Below are 21,224 nucleotides of genomic sequence, written 5' to 3' on the forward strand. Positions count from 1 at the left end.
AACTGTTTTATTTTTTATCCTTTACTACCTTTAATATCCGGCTTCGCCCGGGACTTGGATTCACCACGCCCGGCCGCCTTTGTCTCCCCAGTGGCGATCTTCACATAGCAGAGCAGTTACTCGTTTGATGCTGAGTCGACCTAGGGGAGGCCCAGGACCGGTAAAAATAATCGTCACCGGTGGTGGCCGTGAGCGGGATTCGAACTCGGGTCGCCGGGTTCGTAGCGCAGCGCGCTAACCACTACACTACAATGCGTTACGCCTCCACATGCGCGGGTCACGTGACAGATTTGACGTCACAGCTCACTTGCTGTGCAAAAAAATATATACATTATTGAGCTCCCCCCACCCCCCCCCCCCAAAAAAGTGTATTTTTTTAATTTTTGCATGGTGTACAGTCTGTAAAGTACCCAGATGGCATATTTCCCGTTTGTTGCATGTCGGGAAGTACGCTAAACATTTTGAACAGATACACATTCACAACTTTGCCTTTTTTTTATATATATGGAGATTAAGCCAGAAAAATCTCAATGAAATTCAGGACTTTTTTTTTAACAATTACATTCACTTAGTCTTGCATGGGGTCGGAAATGCACAATGCAAATCTTATGCTTACGTGGGAGAAAACCACCCTACGCGTCGCCCAGACGATTCACGTTTCTCTTTGATGCCCTGCCATCTCCCGTCTCTCTCTCCATAGTCCAACGTTGGTATTTTCACCAAGTCTGTGTGATCCATCAACCCGTGCCTCCCGAAGTGCTTGATCGGAAGCTTGTGTACTATCGTGCTTGGCTTTGTTTCGTGCATAGGAGGCGATTATATTTTAATGTACTGTATATAATCATGGGCATGGCTTCCATAATCGGTTTTTTTTGGATTGGCATGGCTTGTTTTATATTAAAAGTGTGGTTTTCTCTGAGTTGTGAGTTGTAGAGTTGCCCATTTTTAGATGGTAGTACAGCAATGGATTATTGAATCTATCTGTGTGGAGTTCCGTTAACCCTTCAAGTGCACTGGTTTTCTCTACAATCATTGTCGTTTCTCCCACTTGAACACTCATCAGTGGATTCGGTCAAACATCCCAATGTAGAACCCTCCTAAAAAGGTTGAGATTCACTGACGCTCTGCTGGCTGAACAAATGAGGTTAATTTTGTATCGGTGAAGGCGAGTTGCCCAAAAATGTTTGGCCATGTTATCCCTTTAGGCGGCTAATAAATACTATTTTTACGGTACCTGCTATTAATAAATACGTATAACACATAGACGAATACATCCTAACGGGTGTTTAAAATGTTAATAATTGTACAGCAGTAATCTAGATAGCATGTTAACAAACAAATCTGTACCGTCCCAGGGACAATAGAGGCCATTAAGAAGTTTCATCTCGGTTGACCGGGAATTGAACTTGCATCGCAATTGGTAGCCCAGCTGATCTGCCAAACTCGCCGCTATTCACCAGCGACATCCTGGTCATTTCCTCTTCTCCCGACGATTATTTAACGAGGCACCATTGTTCCGCGTGCCATATATTGTGTTCGAAATACCAGTGCAGACTAACTTGGCTCGGCTGCGATCAACCGCGTGCACCGCTTTTAATGAAGGCAACTGGCCTACGATTGGCTGGAGTTTTTTTTTTACCGTGCTGCGACATTGAACCTATATATATTTAGTCTCGAACGGGGCTGATAAGGAGTTTGTTGTCCTTCCCCCGCACCTCCGATTAGCACGGTTGCATATGTACGGTTCTACATACATACATACGTGTGTGTGTGTTAGTTGGTGCTTAACGGAGCTTCCGTCAAATGATTGCTGCAAGTTGAGCGTTTTTTTCTTAACTTTAAAAAAAGTATCTCTGACCCGACGTGGCCTCTCACAGAAAAGACAGAATGCACTGCGTGTGTACACACAAGCCTTGACACAAGCTTCGACTTTATTGAGGCCCCCCCCCCCCATTATTGCGTGCAACTCACAAGACCGATTTGACCCTGTAAGCACTGGACGTCTTATTTCACGACACGCTTGAACGATTCACCCCCCCCCCCCCCCATTCGATGAATTGTCACGAATCAAGGTCGTCGTAACATTCGAGAATAACTTTCTCCATTTTGTCTCTTTCCATCTCCTTTAGCATTCTTTCTGCATTCCACCTGTCCCATTTTGTACAATCGCCTTTGCTCCATCACTCACTTTTTTATGCATACACATAATAAATATAGCAGAGTAATCGATTCCCACTCGCACAAATTCTACGTGTGTATCCTGAGCGCAAGAGTCAATATTAAATCGATTGATCGGTTACACGCTTTCTTTTTCATTTATCAAGGGCAGAAATTTGAAGGCAAGCGGAGGAAATGTCTTGTCTGTGATTCCCACAACGCTCCGTTTACACCATCTGCTTGTGCCCTTCAAAGTTCGGTCATTGATAGCCAAATGCTCGTGTCAGACAGGAGTGTTTTTTTAGTATTTACAGATGCCCTTGCTACGGGGACTTTTTTTTTTCTGGTTAAGTGACCTCTGCACTGCTAGGTAGCTTGAGGCGGGGGTATATCTGTACAGAGTCCTGCAGTGCAAAGGGGAGCCACCAGCCAGACTAGCCCAAAGGCTTGCGAGCATGCACACGTGTGTGTGTGTGTGTGTGCTGGAGGTGGCATGTGAAGATACTTGTTTGACTGTTTTTTTTCTAAACCTCGTTGACATTCAAACCGTGCTTTCCGCATGTAGGCACAAAGTCTATTTCAGTTTGTATCTCCTTGACGGCAGTCGCAAGTCTCGTTGACTGAAGGGCCGAGAGTAATATCACACTGGCGTCCGCTTAATCAACGGTTTAAACACTTGCCTTGCCCATACCACGAGACTGCTGCATGCCTTGCAGGAGAGAGTGTGTGTGCCAAATATATTATTGAAATACATTGACAATGTATTTGCAATATGTCCATTGGCTGACAATTATGGCTTATAACTTGTTTCTTTTATACGTTTCTGTTTGTTTTGTTTTTGAGTACTTCAGTGACCATGCTGATACCGGAGAAGCGGATTGTGTAATTTGGTGGGTGCTCTGGCCTCAAACTCCGGTCTCGGGATGATGTGGCCTCTGTGTTTGTGAGTCCTTAGCTTTGGCTGGGGGTTCAAGTCCAGTAAAAGACCGGAGCCACCTTTTGCCTACCGCTCCAAACTTTGACTGGTGCATCTTGTGAGCACCATAAGTCACAAGATCGCATTGGCTACTTTTTAGGGGATGCCTAATGAATAAAACATGCAGATTTGCTTTTTTAAAAATTCAGTCTTGTCAAGTACCAGCATGGTGAAATACGATCAGATAAGTCGCATAACTCATTCAGCATGCCGAGTCCTTTCCTCAGCAGTGGATTAGCGAAGGGCTGAAAGATATTACATTGTTTAAAACAAACTGTATTTATCAGTTATATTATGACACCACACCTTCTGTATGTTAGGGTAGCCACCTATTAAATATGTGACAATGCATTTCTTTTTAATGCTCACTTATGGTTTAACGTACATATGTTATTGCGTTTAGAAATTTAAATTGCGATAAGCATTTCAAATGGACCATTTGAGGTCTACCCAGTGAAATACCAAAAAAAAAACTTAACACATTAGTCTTAACACCATGGCCTTAAAAGTTAAAGTATATCATAGGTGACGATTTGGGCAATGGGCCTTCTTCATAGCACATGTGCCGAAACGCCTCCTATTCTGTACTTGTTTTTAGGTGGCGTTAATGAGCAAAGTCGGTGGACCACTGCCAACGCAGTATCACCTGGATAATTTGTTTAACCTGCAAACTCCAGACTGAGCACCGATCATGCCTTTGATACAGTAGCACATGGACAAATAATTTAATCCGAATTCCACCCACGGGTTTCTATTGCCATTTTTGCTGTCCCAGTTCTTTTTGAAAATTTTAAAAACTCGCACAGTGACCAAATGTTCGCAACCTCTTGACCCGAGTAGCTTGAGCCCACAGACTGAACCGCGCCCCCTTGCAGTCTCGCTCTTAAATTGCATTGCAATGCTGTTTACATGATCTCGTCATGGAAGGCACAAAGTGTGTGTGTGTGGTTTTATTTTGAATAGCTGAGTCAGTCTTTCAAACAATCTGAGCTTTTAAAAATACATACGTAAAAAGTGCAGATTTACAGTATTAGGCAACGTCACTACATGTATATCATTTCATAGTCTGATATCAAACAGTTAAAATAACAGTTTTTATTCACATACCTGTTCCTTCACATCTCAATTACATTATCAAAAAATATTACAAGGTTTATGGCCCTTTTAATTGTTTTATGCAAGAACATCTGAAATGTTTTGATATTTCAGAACGGTATTGAAATACAAATGTTTTTTTCTGCGGATTGCATCGACAAGAAAGCAGTGGCAGTCTTTGTTAAAAAAATGGCTCCTTTCTTTTACATTTTGGTGTAGAAATTTAAGAGTTCTTTTCAGTTTCCAGCAAAACGATGGAGAGAATACAGCTTTGAAATGCGTTTTACTTGGAATTCGTCGACTGGCTGCTGATTTTATCTTGTTTTTGTTCATTGATCAACAACATTTTCAGTACAGAAGTGAAGTAACGTGTTTTGAGAATCCTTGTGATGTTAGTTGTGGAGGGGGGGCTCTCGATTGTAGCGTTTTTGCAGAGAACCTTGAAGCTGATGGAGTGGGCAGGCGAATCTTTTCGTCAAGTGTTTCCACTTCAGCTGCCGCACACGGTGTGACCACCCGCAGACGACAGCATGCACCTCCTTCCTCCGTTCATTCATATTCCACAATTCGACATTCACAACAAACACTGCTTGAAGCAACTGCTCGTGGTATTACACCGGTACTATGGGTTTTGTCAAATTTTAATGGATTCATTTTCTGGAGGGCAATAACTTTTTTTCAGGTTAACTTGTTGATTGCATAATCAATGCTGGTTGTTGTTCAAGGTCCACATTTCATATCTCCTTCCCGGTTGACAGCTTGCCCTCTGCGCCAACCGTAACTGAAGCAGTGGCAGGGCGCCCGCGTCTCCTCTTCCAGCCTTTCTTGAATTGATTCTCCCGCTGAACTTGGGTTGAGTGTCTTCGCTTTTTCTGCACTTCCCCAAGTGTCCGTTTTAACATTTCGTTTTTGTTGTTTTCTTTATTGGACGCAGCAGCTGTTCTTGTGGCCGTTAGAATCCTTGAAACGCAGTCGCATCTTGGGCCGATATTTCTCCAGGTACAGCAGCTGCTTGCTGTTAATAGCCCCTCGTCGCTTTCTGTAGGGGCAGTAACCAGAGGGCAATCATCAGCTCCGATTTAGCAAGGTTGGCTACGCATGGTGCGAAATAAGTTCAAGTTCAACATTTTTTTATTTATGTATTTACTCCCAAGCCAATAAGAAGCTCCATTTTGGTCTTATGAAAAAAAAAGTACATCTTTGTTTTAATCCTGGCACAGTCTTACATATTCTTAACTTATTTTCAGGAGGGGCGGGGGGGGGGTCCTGCAGGATAATATTTTGGCCAATTTCATTCTGAAATGAGGTGGCACGTGTTGGAGGAAACCAGAGCGCCCGGAGAAAACTCGCACATGGCGGGGGGGGGGGGGATATCGGTCAAATCTCTGGACAGACGTGTTCGGTTCACTTGCTCATACTCTTATGTTCTGGCCACCTTGCAGCTCGGTGGGTTGCAATTTAAACGCATTTGCACCTGTCCCCTTGTCCACCGTCACTGCCAACGTAATGAATCGATCTTGATTTGAAGTTTTTTTCGTGACTGCAGGAATCAATAGTCTTGGGGTCTTTCGGCGGAGTCACGTGACTTTACCGAAAGAACCAAGGAGTCACGTGACTTTACCGAAAGAACCAAGGAGTCACGTGACTTTACCGAAAGAACCAAGGAGTCACGTGACTTTACCGAAAGCCACCAAAGAGTCCGATGAATCGAAGGCATGGGTTTGCCACACATGGCTTAACACCACCTCCTGTGCGTAGTCAAATGATGATCGACTGCCCTACGGAATTACTGCTCCCGACCACGGCGAATGTGGAATTTCCACGACTGCCGCAGAGCGGCCAGTGGAGAGCGCTCCAACACTGCCACGAGGGGGCAGTGTTGGAGCGCTCGGACACCAAACTTCGACGCGAGAGACGAATGCCTCCACACCGGCGGGGGTGATTAACTCGGCCTCGGTCGTGAGCGGAATGACAAAATAACATAACGCCAATGCAGTCCAAACATAATTTAATTGCTAAAATTAGGGCCTTCTCAAGCTGTGTGACCATTGCTCTCCAAGGTACCTACGATGTCACAATTCACCTCGCACCTGCGGACGAGAATTGTCTATCGCTCCATCTCCACAGCGGACGTGACCCACGAGGGGGTTCTTTCCCTCCCATTCCATTGTGTTTCTCGGCCCCACCAGGAGTCAAACCGTTTGTTTTAGAGATGCGCCTTACCCAAAACCTGCCCACCCCCCCCTAATTTTTTTGACTCCTATATATTCTCAGATCCATGTGTTCCTCATTTTTATCTATCGGCGCAAATCCAAGCGTGCATCTCGCCAATGATTCCTAGCGCACCCTTTTTGAACCTGTTTTCCATTTTGTTTTCGTCATTACCGTCCCACATTTCTTTATCGCCATGTTTTAGCGGGGTAATATACACAGACCTTGTTTACACACTGGCATGCTGCTTTCACATCAGCTTTGAAAAAGAAAAAGAACACGCCCAACCTGCTCTCATCCACCACCTTCATTTCATTAGGGGCCGTCCATAAATGACGTCACGCGATTTTGGACGATTTTTGACCCCCCCCCCCTCGTCACACGGCATCACAAAAAGTCAGACCCCCCCCTCAAATATGACGTCACAAAGCTCTGCCCCCCCCCCACAAAAATATATAAAACATGCGTCAAATCGCTTTAAACTATTGTCATTGTAGTGCGTATTTAATGTGGCGCTGCACTCTGATGTGGAGAAAACATTTATTAAAAAGTCTATGTAATTAAGTAGAACGTGTCTATATTTATTTAAAGTTGCGCATTTTGATGTGACGTCACATTTCTCACCCCCCCCCCCAATCGTCACAAATGTCTGACCCCTCCCCCTCCCACTAGGTGCGTGACGTCATTAATGGACGGCCCCTTTATTTGAATCTTTCCACATCCCATCACTGCCATAGGAATCCTATTTCACAGTTGCCCGACATCTCTAATTGTTTGCTGGACTCGTTTTTACATGGGGCGTCCTCTTGCACGATTGATTGAGGCCGCCTGATTGAGGGCCGGGAAGAGAATAATGATATTTTTGAGGAGCAAGCCACGGATATTGCTTTGTGATGCGAGGACTTACTGCCTGATGAACTGTACCGCGTCTTCGTACGTCATCCCACTCTCGATCAGCGCCAACGCCACCAACACCGGAGCCCTGAGTGAACACGGCAAAGCCCGTCACGTCACCAGCCGAGTGGAAATGCATATTTCAAGTTATAATGAGAGTGTCATTCAAAACCAGTTTGTGGTATGGACGTGTTAAACGTCTTTTCGCACCGTACGTAGCCAACTGTGCTAATCGGAGGCGTTAAGGCAGAGGGATGTAGTGGTGATTTGTGGGTGGATGTAGTTTTGCATTAGGAGTTTGCAATAAAAAAAGCACTTGATCATGGTACCTGTTTTGCCAGTATCTAAGTATGAAAGGTCTCCCATGATATAGCTGGCTTCATTCACCCAGAGCTATAAGTGCTCTGATTCGTGTGGCATTGTCCTTTGCACTGTTCGCCTTTTGGCGTTCCCTGGTCTGATACCGGTGAGACTAGGCCATGAAGAAGTGGTCTGGTGTCGGCCCAATCGGTTTCATGGACGACGCATACATTATCAGAGCGTGTTTGCCTGCACGTTCACCACAAGTGTGGCACAGTGTGTGGTTAATGCGAACTTAATTCCTTGCAAAAGGTTTCTATTTGGTGTTTGAACATCTTAACACCTCCTGTTGTATTGCAAGAAAATGGTAAAACCTATTCTTATTTTTCCAAAAAGCACTTTGCAGACGCTCGGACGGGGGAAGTAAGACCGAGCCATGAGCGAGCGTTGCGCCAAATTGATGTTAAGTCTTCAAGGGCAGGGTTTTGTTTCCTTTTGTCCGATTGATCCGAGCGCACAGATTTCCCGGCACCTCCCTCGCGCCGTATCCACGGCTCAATCGCAACGCTCCCTCGCCCGCGAGCCGATGGACTGCTTATTTACCTGCTCTAGAGATTCTGCATTGATTAACTGGAGAAGTCTCGGGTGCCAGGTTTAAGAGCAGCCATGCCAGACTTACAACGGAGTCTTTTTTCCAATGGCGTATTCGGAGTGCAATGGTCTGTACCAGTGGTTCTCGACTTCCTTTGAATTTGCGTGCCGTGCCATCCCCCCCTCGCCTCCAATCAAGACCACTGGTCCGTGTGGTTCCCCTCCCTATACTCCTCCACCCCCTCCCCCCACATTTATAAGGTAACACGAAACATAATTGATATGCTATTGCCTCAATTCAATGCGGTACTGGTTAGACATGCGTGCCATTTTGTGTATTGGTGTGTTTTGCAATGTGCTGCTGCTTGACATTCCCCCGCCGACGATCAGAATATCTCCTGCACGGTGTCCATGCTGCAGCCTGTGGGGGGGGGGGGAGTGCGCCCCGGGGGGGGGGGGGGGGTGCGCCCCACGGATTGAGAACCGCTGGTCTATGCCATTCTTCTGAAATCAGAACTCGAGTTACGGTGCTTGCCACGTGTCCATTAGGCACGCGGTGATTACGACTGCGAAGGCGCGTGCAACAGGTTGTGCGTCTGTGCGCTAGGCATATGAGCCTCATGGCGGGAACCCGGGGTCCCGAATAAACGGAAGTAGAAATCGCAATTAATTGATACATTTTTGGCGACTCCGTCCCACCGCGCATATAAACGCAGCGACCCACCTGGCGCAGATCATTCTTTCTAGATTTGAAGCTTTCGTGGCTGCAAGGATTCGTACTCTTTGGTTTTTTCGGTAAAGTCACGTAGGTAAAAAAAAAACCCCTAAATTAAATCACGACGTTTCGGGCGCAACACAAGCGTCCTTCATCAGGTGAAGGACGCTTGTGTGTGTCCAAACTTAAGCGTTTGTGCTTTCGCTACGTTGCCCCCACCTGAAGGACGCTTGTGTTGCGCCAGAAACGTCGTGATTTAATTTAGTTTTCATTTTTTTAACTACGTGACTTTACCGAAAAAACCAAAGAGTATGCGGATCATTCTGTTGTCGTGTCGTCCAAGCACAGTGAGGACGAATACGCAGAAGAAACACAACTTTAAAACTTTGACTAGCGCATCGTGTAGAGCTCGTCGAGAGGAATAGATTGCCATGTCGTTCGTCTTCAACGGACATAAAATGACGTTGCAATGCAGTTTATGCGAGAGCCGGTGGCTTATGGGACCTGGGGTCCTGCCATAAGGTTCATATGTAGATTGATATACCTCGAGGCTAATGAAAAGAAGAAGACTGACAATGACTGGGGACATGCAAGATGGACAATAGAAAAAAATATGGTATTAAACAAGACCTAGGCTACTTGATTTTTGTAATCACAAGCTGGTATTGTAATGACTAGACAAATCGTGAAATCGTCGACAGGCTGGTAATAATTAACTGATTATGAGTTAATTAAAGAGTCTATTCATTGCCCTTGAAGCTTGTTACCTAAAATCGAGAGTAGCTTCCATTCTCTAACACGTGACGTTGCCGTACGTGAAACAAAAATGAGCGATTCGTACACCCACAATTCGATGCATGGTATTGTGAGCATAATAATCTGATTGTCTTCATCATTGCCTCCTGACTCACAGACACCAACCCATGCCGTTATTGTGGAAGCCGAGTTGTGCACGATCCCTGGAAAAATAATCAGGCACCACTACACCAGAGTCCCACGTGGATTGACAACACCTGTAGTATCTACCGTGCTCCGGTGTGCAATGCAAAACAGAGTACTCCTTCACTTTACACCAGTTGGGGGGGAGGAGTCCATTCTCTTGAGGGTTTAAGGTCACCTGGCCCCTAGATTGGGGTGTTGCTGCCCCTTCAGAGGTTGGAGGCCTCTCAATGCTGCTTGGCCATTGTGAAATAGTTTGGCCCTTCATTGGGGGGAGGTGGGGGGGGAGTAGAGTTGAGTTAGACGGGCTCTGGTTCAAGTGAGGGTTGGCGTAGGAGGGGTGTTATGGAGTGGAGCGGATGAAGCGTTATCCTATTTCCTTGCAACCCTTGAAATAACTCCCGAGATGAGTGTAGTCTGGATACTCTAATTAGAGTGGCGACGCGAATGTCGGATATCGCATTCGCAAAAAAAGGGGATTCGACTTGGGTAGGGCAAGTCGCTAGTCGGGACTGCAAATTTTAACGGCAGCCAATGGAAGTAATGTGCTTAAACAGGGACAATCCAAGGAGAGATGGAGCAACTAAGTGATAGTATATTGTGTAAATAAAATGGAATTCAGCTGCGTTTAAACCAGAGGTATGCGTGTACACATGTTTATGTGTGTGCCTTTCACCCACCCACATTAAAGTTGGCACAAGTCCTTGCAAGCATTGATGGGGCTTTCTTAATTAAGCTATGGGAACACAGTGCTACTTTGTGGGTTCAAACGTAGCTGTAGGAGACCTGGTATTAGGCTGTGATGTGGGCAAACACAAGGGAAGACTTGTGGCACGACCACAGCCAATCGGAATAAAGGCAGGTTATGCGTCGATGAATTGAGTGCAGCAACAGCTCTCTTTGCATCTGAAGTCATTTAAAAATAAATAAATCTGTGCTCGATAAAGGTTGGTTTAGCAGCAAAATATGTGGCGCCTAGTTTTGTGCACGTGGTATTACTGTACCGACACAGCGACACTAATACTAAATGGTTGTAAAAAATACAAAATTCGGCCCTTCTCAATTCACTGCTCTGTTGGCCTTGGGGGATTATTTTTTTTTACCACACTTTACTGTGCTGGTCATTTGCGGGTTAGTGAAGGGTCCAGGATCGGTTCAGATATCACTCGCCACTGATGTTAGCCATGACCAAAGAATTAAATTGAAACTCGCTGGGTTGGCAGCAGAATGCAGGAATCACTGTGCCACTACTCCGCTGTAGTATTTTGGTGACATTTAAGGAATGTTCAGATCTAATACTGTATCTATAAATGTTCATGGCTGTGACGTATGTAAATTAAAATGATCTAGAATGGCTAGAAATCGGAAATATGGTGCAAACATAAGCCTATGGCCAACAAAATCCTAAAAACGATAATTGTGTAAATTTGGATCTGCCATAATTAATTACAAAAATGTTGCATTTTTTTGTTCTTAAACCTGGGCCTATGGAAGTTTTCATATTTGGATATTTTAAATGGTGGCAATATCAAATGAAATCGTTAAATCAAACCGATTTTTTTTTTATTTCGGCCCACAATGTTTTTGTGTGTTTTTGATCTTTTGGTTAAGAATCAAACTCGGGTTGCTAGGTTCATGGTGCAGAGTGCAGATTATTGTGCCACCAATCCTCCACAAAGACTGTAGAGGCCCTGATTGCAGCGTCTGTCCTCTTCCTTCCTCGAATCGCGGAAAACCACGCGGCATTTGCGACAGATGGAGGTGACAGCCAGGACATCGTGATTTATGTAACATCACCCTACCCCTTTCTCGTCCATTCCATTTAGAGAGATCTAATTTTAGTTTTTTGGGCTTCTCAATTGAATCGTGGACTGGTTTACACAAGGCCAGCGAACCCCGAGTAATCCGTGTGGAAAGGCCTACCTCGACTCACCCCGGACACTGCCTTTTTAATAATCCCTTAATGGGGACGGCTGATAACGCTGGAACAAAAAAAAACCCAAGCGCTGATCAAAGGCACTGCGGTGAAGTGGCCTTGTTTAGCACGTGGCACTTAGGGAAAATGTGACGTCTGTGATGAAGGTGGAGGAAAACAGTTCTGCTGTCGATGGGGACAATTTTCAAGCGACGACTTTTGTACGAATGCTTGTACTCGTGATTTAGTTTATTTGTGTGTGTGTCACGTGCGTCGCCTTGTTTTTGGGTGATGTGAAAAACCTGTGCGAATTAACCACGCCGTTACGGAAGATGTGAAACTGGAACGAAGCATGGGAAAATAGGGCTGCCGCCTTATTGGTACCAAACGATGCCTGTACATGTGCACAGTTTTTTGTAGAATTGTTTGTGTTATGTCGGTGTCATTTGCATAACCTCAACACAGTTGTTGGGAACGCTTGCATAGTTCAGTAATGCATAGTTCAGTAATATATTGTATGGTATGTAGTTGGTCTTTGGTGACCGAGTGGTGTAAATGCTTGCGGTTTTCTATGTAGAAAAGCTTAAATTTGGCAGAAATGTAGTCGAGGCTCCGCTTGAAATGATAAAATATGAAAGTCAATGTAAGATTTCTGGGTCTCGTGAAATTTATTATTGTTGAACCCAAACTTTTGAACTTTCACATGTGGATGGCTTTAAGAGGCACTGCATCCAGGTTAAACACAAGATGGTATAATCCAAACACAAAAATTATAATTTTCACATACCAGCAATTGGGGGGGGGGGGGAGAATTTTCAGGTTTTTGAACCCAATGTCATGAAAGCCTGCTTCTTGAGGTTTTCGCTTGCGCTGAATGCAAATACTTTACTGTATTTTATTTAACTGTCTGAATGTGGGGTGGGGGGGGGGTTGGTGGATTCCAGTATCGACACCCATTCCCAAAATAACTTTTTGTTATCAGCAAGATAACTCTTGAAATCTTCATGGTTACCAGTCGATAAGCATGAATAATACAATGAATGTTTACTCATTTTGGGTTACGCCTCTTAGCCACCAAAACAAGGATAATAGGATAACATTCGCACTTCCAGTAGAGAACTCCTGGGTAAGCATCTGGAGATAAATGCAGACAATAGGATTTCCCTCATTATGAGTAACTTGTGTGCATGAATACATTTGGGGTCGGTCTTTATCTGTGAAATTCGGACAATAAGAATCCCATCTGCGAAATGTCACGACCTGTGCTTGTATGCACGCATGTACGTATTTATGTACACGTGCACGTGTGTGGGAGCGGTGGTGTAGCGGTTTTACGCGCTGCGCTTCGAACCCCAGTTCGATTCCCACTGACGGCCAACACCAGTGATTATCCGAACCGGTTTTGGGACTCCCCTAGGTTGACTGGAGTGGTGTGTAAACATCGCCACTGGGGGACAAAGGCGGTCGGGTGTGGTGCTGGCCACCCACCCCCAGCACTTGCCCTCTAACAGTCTGTTGCAGGCTATACTGGGGAAAATCTTTTGTCTTTGTACACAGTATCTAATGAGAGCATGAGCTGCTGTGTATCTGCAAGATGCAAAAATTTGTCATTTTATACACGTGTTTTACGTATGCCGTTCCTGAGCTATTTGTCGTAATCCCTTTGTAAGAAATGCTTACCTGCCCAAACCAGCGACGCAGTGGACGGCGACACACGAACCCGGGTCCTCGCGAAACTTGGTCTTGAGAAGGCTCAGCCAATCGTCGACCACTTTTCCAGGGGGTGGGGCGCCGTCGTCAAACTGCCAGTCCTGGTTACAGCGAAAACATCATCAACAAGCTCCCTTTTTATTTATATCTCGCCTTGCCAAAAAAACAATGTCTGTGACGCCAAAGGAAAAGTTCAAATCGGTCACCCAACCCCTGCACAAAATGTGACACCTTTCAAATGTGCGGTCCAGATAGCTGGGGCGGTGGTGGCTATCGCACTTAAACCAAACTATTTTGTTTTTCTTTATTTTACCAGCTAAAGCTTACTGAGCGATTTAACTCTTTTTCAGAAGCGACCTGGCCCACACATGACAGCTCGACTAAAGTGGCTTACGTGGAAATTTGCAGCAGCCCAAAACTCTAAACACATTTTGATTCTAAAATGTGGAAGAGGACAAACCGGAGGACCCAGACAAAAATCCACGCAACCACGGTGGGAAGAGACACGCAAGCTCCAAATATACAGGGGTCGGGATCGAACCCGTGGCGTCCTGACGAGCACTTGGCCTGTAATGCAGCACTGTAGAAGCAGCGAGGCTTGGTGGATGTCACGCACGAATGTTGCGTAACTCCTCTTGCCGTGAGGGCCGAGGTCGCCATACCCTGGTATTGCCAGGAGAAGGCAGTCGAGCAAAGTGCGAGCTGTGTGGGGTCAAGGTGTGGGGCTTCTCCAGTTTCCTGCCACGTACGCTCACGAAGTGGCTGAAAACATATTTTAATATGTTGAGGACTGCCTGGCGGCTGCCTTCCGGATCGTCTGCGGTTCTTCGGAGATTGCGAGATGCAATTTGCACGCATGACAACGCTACATATACAAACGAGACGCTGTTATCATTATTACTTGAACTCTCAAACGTTGAATTGGTGTTCGCTTTTTCAGTGGCTTCCAAACAGTGTTGTTGCCAGGTAGACGCAGCAGTATCATTCCTTTTGCAGGCGGGGGGGGGTGTTCGGCGAGGGAATAGGACATGCAGGGGCAGTGGACGGTAACAGCAGCTGATCATTTAGGTGCGTGTTAAATATCACGTAACGATATTTTACTTCGCTGTAAATCGCCGGGCGGGTGAACGCAGATAAGCCGCTTTGGCAGATGTGCCCATTGGGCAGGGGTCACGTGGGTATTTGAACTCATTCTAATTATGGTCTTGGTATTTCTTGGCGTACATGCCCTTTAAATGTCACAGCTCCGTGTTTCTGCCGATGAGGACGGGTGCGTCTGCGTGTCTTTATCCGAGGGGGGGGGGGGGATAATGCTGGTGATGCTGTTTAAAAATACAAGGGTTTTTCCGTGAAATAATGACCGTAAATCAGTTCGCGCTAAGTTGATGAGACTACACAACAGTGGGTATTCACCAGGACTTTGGGTAACTGACCGGAGGCTTGGAATTCTGACCTCGCCTGGTGAGGCTAGCAGTGAGCGAATGTCTCTCCGTTGCCGTCTTCCCACTGGACCTGCGAGCCGTCGGATGAAAAGGCTCGTCGTGTTTCAGCCGCAGGCCGTTTTGTTACTGTTGCACTGCCAGCCTTATTATACAACAAGGGCAGACCCTTCTGAGAAAACACAGCTGCACTGGCTGACTTGAAAAAAAACCCACAGAGGCACCCCTCTGTGGGCGTAGGCTTCGAGGCCTTCTTCACAGGGGGTTCTCTGCTCTGCGTGGGTCTGCTTGTGCCTCGTATGGGGTGACTGGCCAGTGTTAGCGAGGTGTCCCCGCGCGTCTGTGTGCTCATGGTTCGCCGTGCTGCACTAATCCAGGTGACCGACCGCGGTTCGGACGTATAAACAAGGGATCAATGTATGCAAGGTGGGAGTGGTGGAGAGATGATGCCTTCGCGGAGCCCTTTCCTCCACTTCACACCTGGCCCTCTGCCCCCCAACCCGCCACACCACCCACCCTCTCCAAACCCGGCGTGACAAAGCCCCCTACAATATTTACTTTTGTGTTACGTGTGCTGGCAGCCGTTGTGGCAAAACTTCGGTTAAACAGGGGTCGGGGGGGGAGAACGGGAAATGAGAACCAAGTAGGACTGATTCTCCACCTTTGTAATGCAAAGGTTATCGCGAGCTCCTAGAGCGGGCACGACCTACGTGTTGAGAGCCGTTGATTTATAGACAACTTTGCATCCATTCGCTGGCATCGGTTATGCAGCGTTGTAAAAGCACTAAGAAACAATAATACGGGTGCAAGTATAGTTTGAAGGCGAAGTGCACTTGCTTATGAATTATGGGTTTAAAAAAATGGATATTACAGTTGAATCCTTGGCTCTGAATTGTGAATATTCATTGAATCGCGAAAGGGTGACAACTCGCTTCAACTCCATTTTTCTTGGTGGCCTACACACCGTTTGCTTATTGAATTGAACCGAAGCAAGAACTACGTCCACGTAAACAAATAATTGAACCTCCACAATGCACCATTTCTAAAGGCGCCCTAATACGAATCAAATGTGCAAATGCTCAACGGTCTCATCCTCAAAACCGCTCCGCTCCTTTGTTCTCTGCTAAGATGTGCGAAGGGAAAAAAGCCCTCTCAAGGCCACTCTGGTAAATGGGGCGCACTGTCATTTTAAAACTATTCTCATTATATTATACGAGCCAGGACTTTACAGACGAAACACGACCCGGTGTTTTTTTTTGTTCCGCAATGGCCAAACACTTTAAAAAAAGCCACCTGCATGCTGGCAAATTCAAAAATAGCGTCAAATGTGGTGGCGCTTTTATTTAGTCAAACATTTTCACCAGTTTTTTTTCCCCCCCATCTAATTCTACACGGCTCGTTTGCGCCCGTGTTCCAAGGTCGCGGTGTTTTATTTTATTTTGGTCTTTGCGCACGTTTGGCTTCTCAGAGGAAGCCTGCTGCTCGTATTCCAGGCAGGGCCCTAGAACAGGAAGAGCGACTTTGCTTTCACAGCTGTGTCGCTGCCAAAGCGGCCTCGCTTGGGCTGCCCCTCGGAGACGACCGCCCCGCACGGAGCGAACCGTGGTGCTCCTCTTTCGCTACCTGAGCTGGTGATGGAGATTCAACATTTCCCTTCCAATGGCCACTGTGCATGGGGGGGACAATCACTGTCGGCTTCCCACACAAAGCGGGTTCTGGGTTTGGTGACGCTGGAGGAATGGGAGAGACGAATTCCCTCCCCAACCCCATCTGGGAATATTATAATATTTTGGAAGGTATATATGAACAGTGGGCATGTAATGTTGCATTGATTCATCGATTTAAAATCAATACTTAAACTCACGACCCCATTAATTGAATCCTCGATTCGTACGTGTTTTTTTATTGTTATTGCAGCATTGGTTTAATACAAGCACACTGTCGACTGGTTTTGAGATTAAGTGTCTCATCAGCAGTCAAGCTTGTTGAAACTAAGTTGGACACAACATTAGCGTTGTTGTCGGGAACATGGGAATGATACAAAATAAGTTGATCGGACGCGTCCTTCCCAAATTGTGCTACTCCACCTAAATGATAGTTTTTTTTATTTACACATCCCATTGCACTCCCAGAAGGCTTTGTGGCCGTTTTTTCGGGAACATTGGTTTAATACATGCAAACTCTGAACCGGTTTCAACAACATACAGGGCCGTGCTGCAACCAATGATGGTGAACTGCCAGATGTTTATAGACAAAGACCCTCTTAGCTATGGGTCCTTATTGACTATAAACATCTGGCAAAATTTGAAAAAAAATGGCGGGTTTTTTTAACGTTAAAAACACCGCCACTTTTTCCAAATTTTCTTGCTGTGGTTTTCACACCGGATGATGATTGCTTGTGTTGCAGTCGAAACGTCGTGAGAATTTTATTGTTTTATATTGTTATTTTATTGTTTCCCTTCTACGTGACTTTACCGAAAGAACCACGAATATAAATATAGATTTGTGATAATAACACTAATTGTTATAACAAAACTCCTACAACATCAGAGTGCAGCGCTACATTAAAAACGCACTGCAATGACAATAGTTTAAAGCGATTTGAAGCATGTTTTATATATATATTTTGGGGGGGGGGGGCAGAGTTTTGTGACGTCATATTTGAGGGGGGGGGGGTCTGACTTTGTGACGCCGTGTGACGAGGCGGGGGGGGGTGGGGGGTCAAAGATCGTCCAAAATGGCGTGACGTCATTGATGGACGATCCCTAACTGGCACAACGTGTGTTCAAGGCAGTGTGGGGCCCCACTGCAAGGGGGGGGGGGGAGAGTGTTCGAGACACCAGATGCGGAATCTCATTGGCACGACCGTGGGCGCACCGTTTAAACAACATCGGTGATAAGTGCGAACTAAATTCCAATTTTTTAACCAAGCGAGCGCTTTACTTATGCAAATGAAACGATGTAACTTTATTTCATTTGTTAAGTAAATTCAATGTGTACATTGATCTGCAATATAAGTTTAAGGGGCCTCTGATGTCAAGTTTGAGTAACAAGTGGCGTTTTCTGGTCTGGGTTTCAAACTCAAACTGTCCACCAGCCCAATTTATGCCAGCCGTGATATCAGAATATGCCAAGAGACCAAGAATCCATAGGGAAATCTCAGCGTGGCGCACCCGTTTATCAGAACTCGATGTTTCACAGGACTTTCACCCTTTAACACAGTAGGGGTCGTATTTCCCACAGTCTCTGATTGAGATTTGTCACAGGACGGTAAAAACGAGATTTTAAATAATAGGTGGAATTTAGGCAGATTTAAATGCAAATTCGACGTGATCGATCGTGTATTTTGTGCCGAGTCGTTGGCGAATCGGGTAGAGGGTGGCCAACTCGTTAAACGGCACATTTCACACAGTCTAGATTTGAAGCTTTCGTGACTGCAAAGATTCGTACTCTTTGGTTTTTTCGGTAAAGTCACGTAGGTAAAATAAAATAAATGAAAACAATTAAATCACGACGTTTCAGAGGCAACACAAGCTTCCGTCTTCAGATGGAACAGTCACAGCAAGATGCAGAGAAGCTTGTGTTGCCTCTGAAACGTCGTGATTTAATTGTTTTATTTTATTTTACCTACGTGACTTTACCGAAAAAAACAAAGTACATTTCACACTGAGTGCAGTTGATTGTGGCTTGCGTGAGCAATGGAGTTGATAATACCGTTTTTTTTAAACCGAGGCTCTTAATAGGCCAAAGCTACAATTTATTTGGGAGTTTTTTGAGGAGTTTGCTGATGACATACAAAAAACACATTCAGACATTTGACCTAATTTTTGGGCTCCCAGACAGGGTGGTCCAAAATGTGGATCCTAACATTCCACAATCTAATATTTACACACGCGCTATTGTTTTCCCATTGTCATTAAGGCCTTTTTATATTTTTCCAGCTGTAACAATACGCAGGTGCCGAGGGTGAAGATTTATAGGTCCCCACTGTGCCCCCCCCCGCCCCTTTGTCTGCCTTCTGCACGGCCTCCTCTTTACGTACGATGGCGAAGGCTGGGCAGCACAGGTCCTGGCCGTGCAGCTCGAGTCTGTTTTTTTTTAGAAAAAAACGCCGAGGCCAGACAGATGTGGGGAAGGCGCTCTCACTGGGTGGGGAGGAAGGATGTAAAAGGGCGTGCGTTTAACTTTTTCACCTCCCTCGATGTGGTAAATAAATCCCACGTGGGGGCCACCCTCCAAAATAGTCGCTCTCCCCAGAGACAGCCCCCCCCCCCCCTGAACAAACGCTGTAACGCTGCGTTGCATCAAAGTGCCTGCCGGACAGTGCATCTGGATTTGACACAGGCCTCAGTTTCTCCTAACGCGATAACATCACGTTTTTTTAGTCCTCGGAAAAGTAAAAACGAATTTAAACTGGTGTGAGATTTACTGTCTAACCAATAAACGTCCCCTCCAGGAATAACAATAATGTTCTTTGTTAGAATTGCACTTCGGGAAAGCCTGAAATGAGTATCCAAGACTCGTTTTCAGCAGTACCTTGCATTGGGATATTTTTCCAACTCCAATAATGAGCGTTTGGCTTTGTTGCGGGAGGAAACTTGAGTATCCAGAGAAAACCGATGCATAGGAGGAAATGACAGTCAAAACCCGGTTACAGATACATTCAGACATCGAATTCACAATACAAGGTTCTCCCAGGCAGTCTCCTATCCAATTATTAACCAGGCTAATCCGTGATCTGACGAGACTGGGTGCGTTAAGGGTCATTTGTATATAGGCTTAGACAATGACCTACCCACTGCCTCAAATTTCTTCTCTCTGACTGCTAGGGATAGCGCTGTTAGTGAACCTGTTAGAGCTGGCAAAGCACACACTGCGTTGGTGTGGCCAGTAAATACCCTGGGCTGTCTTCGTCTCCCCAGTTGATTTGTCAAACACCTGCACCACGAGTTACTCCTTTTTTTAAAAGCCCGAGTCACCTTAAAGGGGGGCTCGTACAGCGTGTTCAGATATCACTCTGTATTGATGTTTATCCCCGGTTAGGAATTGGTCTTGGGTGGCCAAGATCTTTTAGCGCAGTGCACAAACCACTATGGCATGATTCCACTCCCCCACCCCATGCACGTGCCCACGAGCGCACCGCCCGAAGTTCAAATGCGGACAAAGAGGAGATGAGCCAGAGCCCCGTTGCACTCATTTGTTCCACATGTTCTGAGTTTGACAGATTTTGGCATCCGAGGATATGGAGTCCACAACTTGAAACCAGTTGTAATTTGCGTAAAAGGCATCGCTTCGTAAGACGGTGTAGCCAGCTCGGTGTGACTTGGCATGGTGAACATGTCGTCTTCGTATTATCCTGTGATTTTTAAACGAGGTTATCGAATGTCGTGAGTTGCTGGTCAATGCCCAGTCGCCAGTGACTCAACCTCGCCCCCCAAAAGCACATTAAAACTAAAGCGTAGGTTTTTAGTTTTCACTGGTAAAATTTCCAGCTCCTGATAATAAAAAATGGGTCCCTAACCGTGCAATGAATATTTCTCCAATTCAAGCACACGGGTGGAAAGTGAAGTACCTAAAGGTGTGGATCAAGGAGGTCGCTTCAAGGACTCTCCCAAAACAATTCCGTAATATCGCCTTCTGCCGGGCATATCCTCCTAGTGCAGAGTGCGATGCTCTGCTCTGGGAGAGTACCCAAATGTAAAACTTCGTCTCGTCATTATAAAATTTGGTAAGAAAACAGCATTTTAAAGTCCATAACCTCCCCCGTTTCCTCTTTTTAAGTGAACAATGTGGTGGAATTGGTTTTACAATAATGGCACTCCCACGTGTATTTATGTTTCCCTTCTTTCGCACCGTACGTAGCCAACCGTACTCACAAACATGCTTTCATTGGGCGTGACCACACCTGCATTAAAATTAACGACGTCCATTTTCGCCTGGATATACGGTGTTGGTTGCGGTGAGGTAACGTGAAGACGCGTGACAGGTGGGACACCGTGAGAAGGCTAACGGACGACAAAGTAGCAAACACCCGGAGCCTTCTCTCCTTAAACAAAGGTGTAATAGCAAAATTACACCAACTTTCTCCTGAAGCCATCCTCTCGTCGTGGCTAGCAGACCTCCACATTGGCATTTTGTCTATACAGCACCTTGTGACCCCCGGGTGAAATGCCCTTTAATAAGTGTTTTAAAAAAAATATTATATGATGTTGTCACGTGGCTTTGCTCAATCTGGAAATTTGCAAGACTTTTTTTCAAATGTGAAAAAATTGAACCAGGACA

General features: G+C 45.6%; 2 protein-coding genes across 8 annotated transcripts in view; one reads left to right on the top strand and one right to left on the bottom strand.

Annotated features, from left to right (window-relative positions):
• EYS (eyes shut homolog) overlaps positions 1-21,224 on the top strand; it is a 539,265-nt gene that overhangs the window by 8,569 nt on the left and 509,472 nt on the right. The window lies entirely within an intron of this gene.
• LOC116946554 (protein tyrosine phosphatase type IVA 1-like) overlaps positions 4,049-21,224 on the bottom strand; it is a 68,481-nt gene continuing 51,305 nt past the window's right edge. For all 3 annotated transcript variants that reach the window (XM_076070109.1, XM_032961558.2, XM_032961559.2), the window contains exons 4-6: positions 13,474-13,604; positions 7,347-7,421; positions 4,049-5,267 (exon numbers count right to left, since the gene is read on the bottom strand). In XM_076070109.1, coding sequence (XP_075926224.1) covers positions 5,150-5,267; positions 7,347-7,421; positions 13,474-13,604 — 324 coding nt within the window. In that variant the 3' untranslated portion in view covers positions 4,049-5,149. The remainder of the gene's footprint in view (positions 5,268-7,346; positions 7,422-13,473; positions 13,605-21,224) is intronic.

The sequence above is a fragment of the Petromyzon marinus genome, chromosome 27 (genome assembly GCF_048934315.1).
Source record: "Petromyzon marinus isolate PM22_M1 ecotype Great Lakes invasive population chromosome 27, UKy_Petmar_22M1.pri1.0, whole genome shotgun sequence".
In the NCBI taxonomy this organism is placed as follows: Eukaryota; Metazoa; Chordata; class Hyperoartia; order Petromyzontiformes; family Petromyzontidae; genus Petromyzon; species Petromyzon marinus.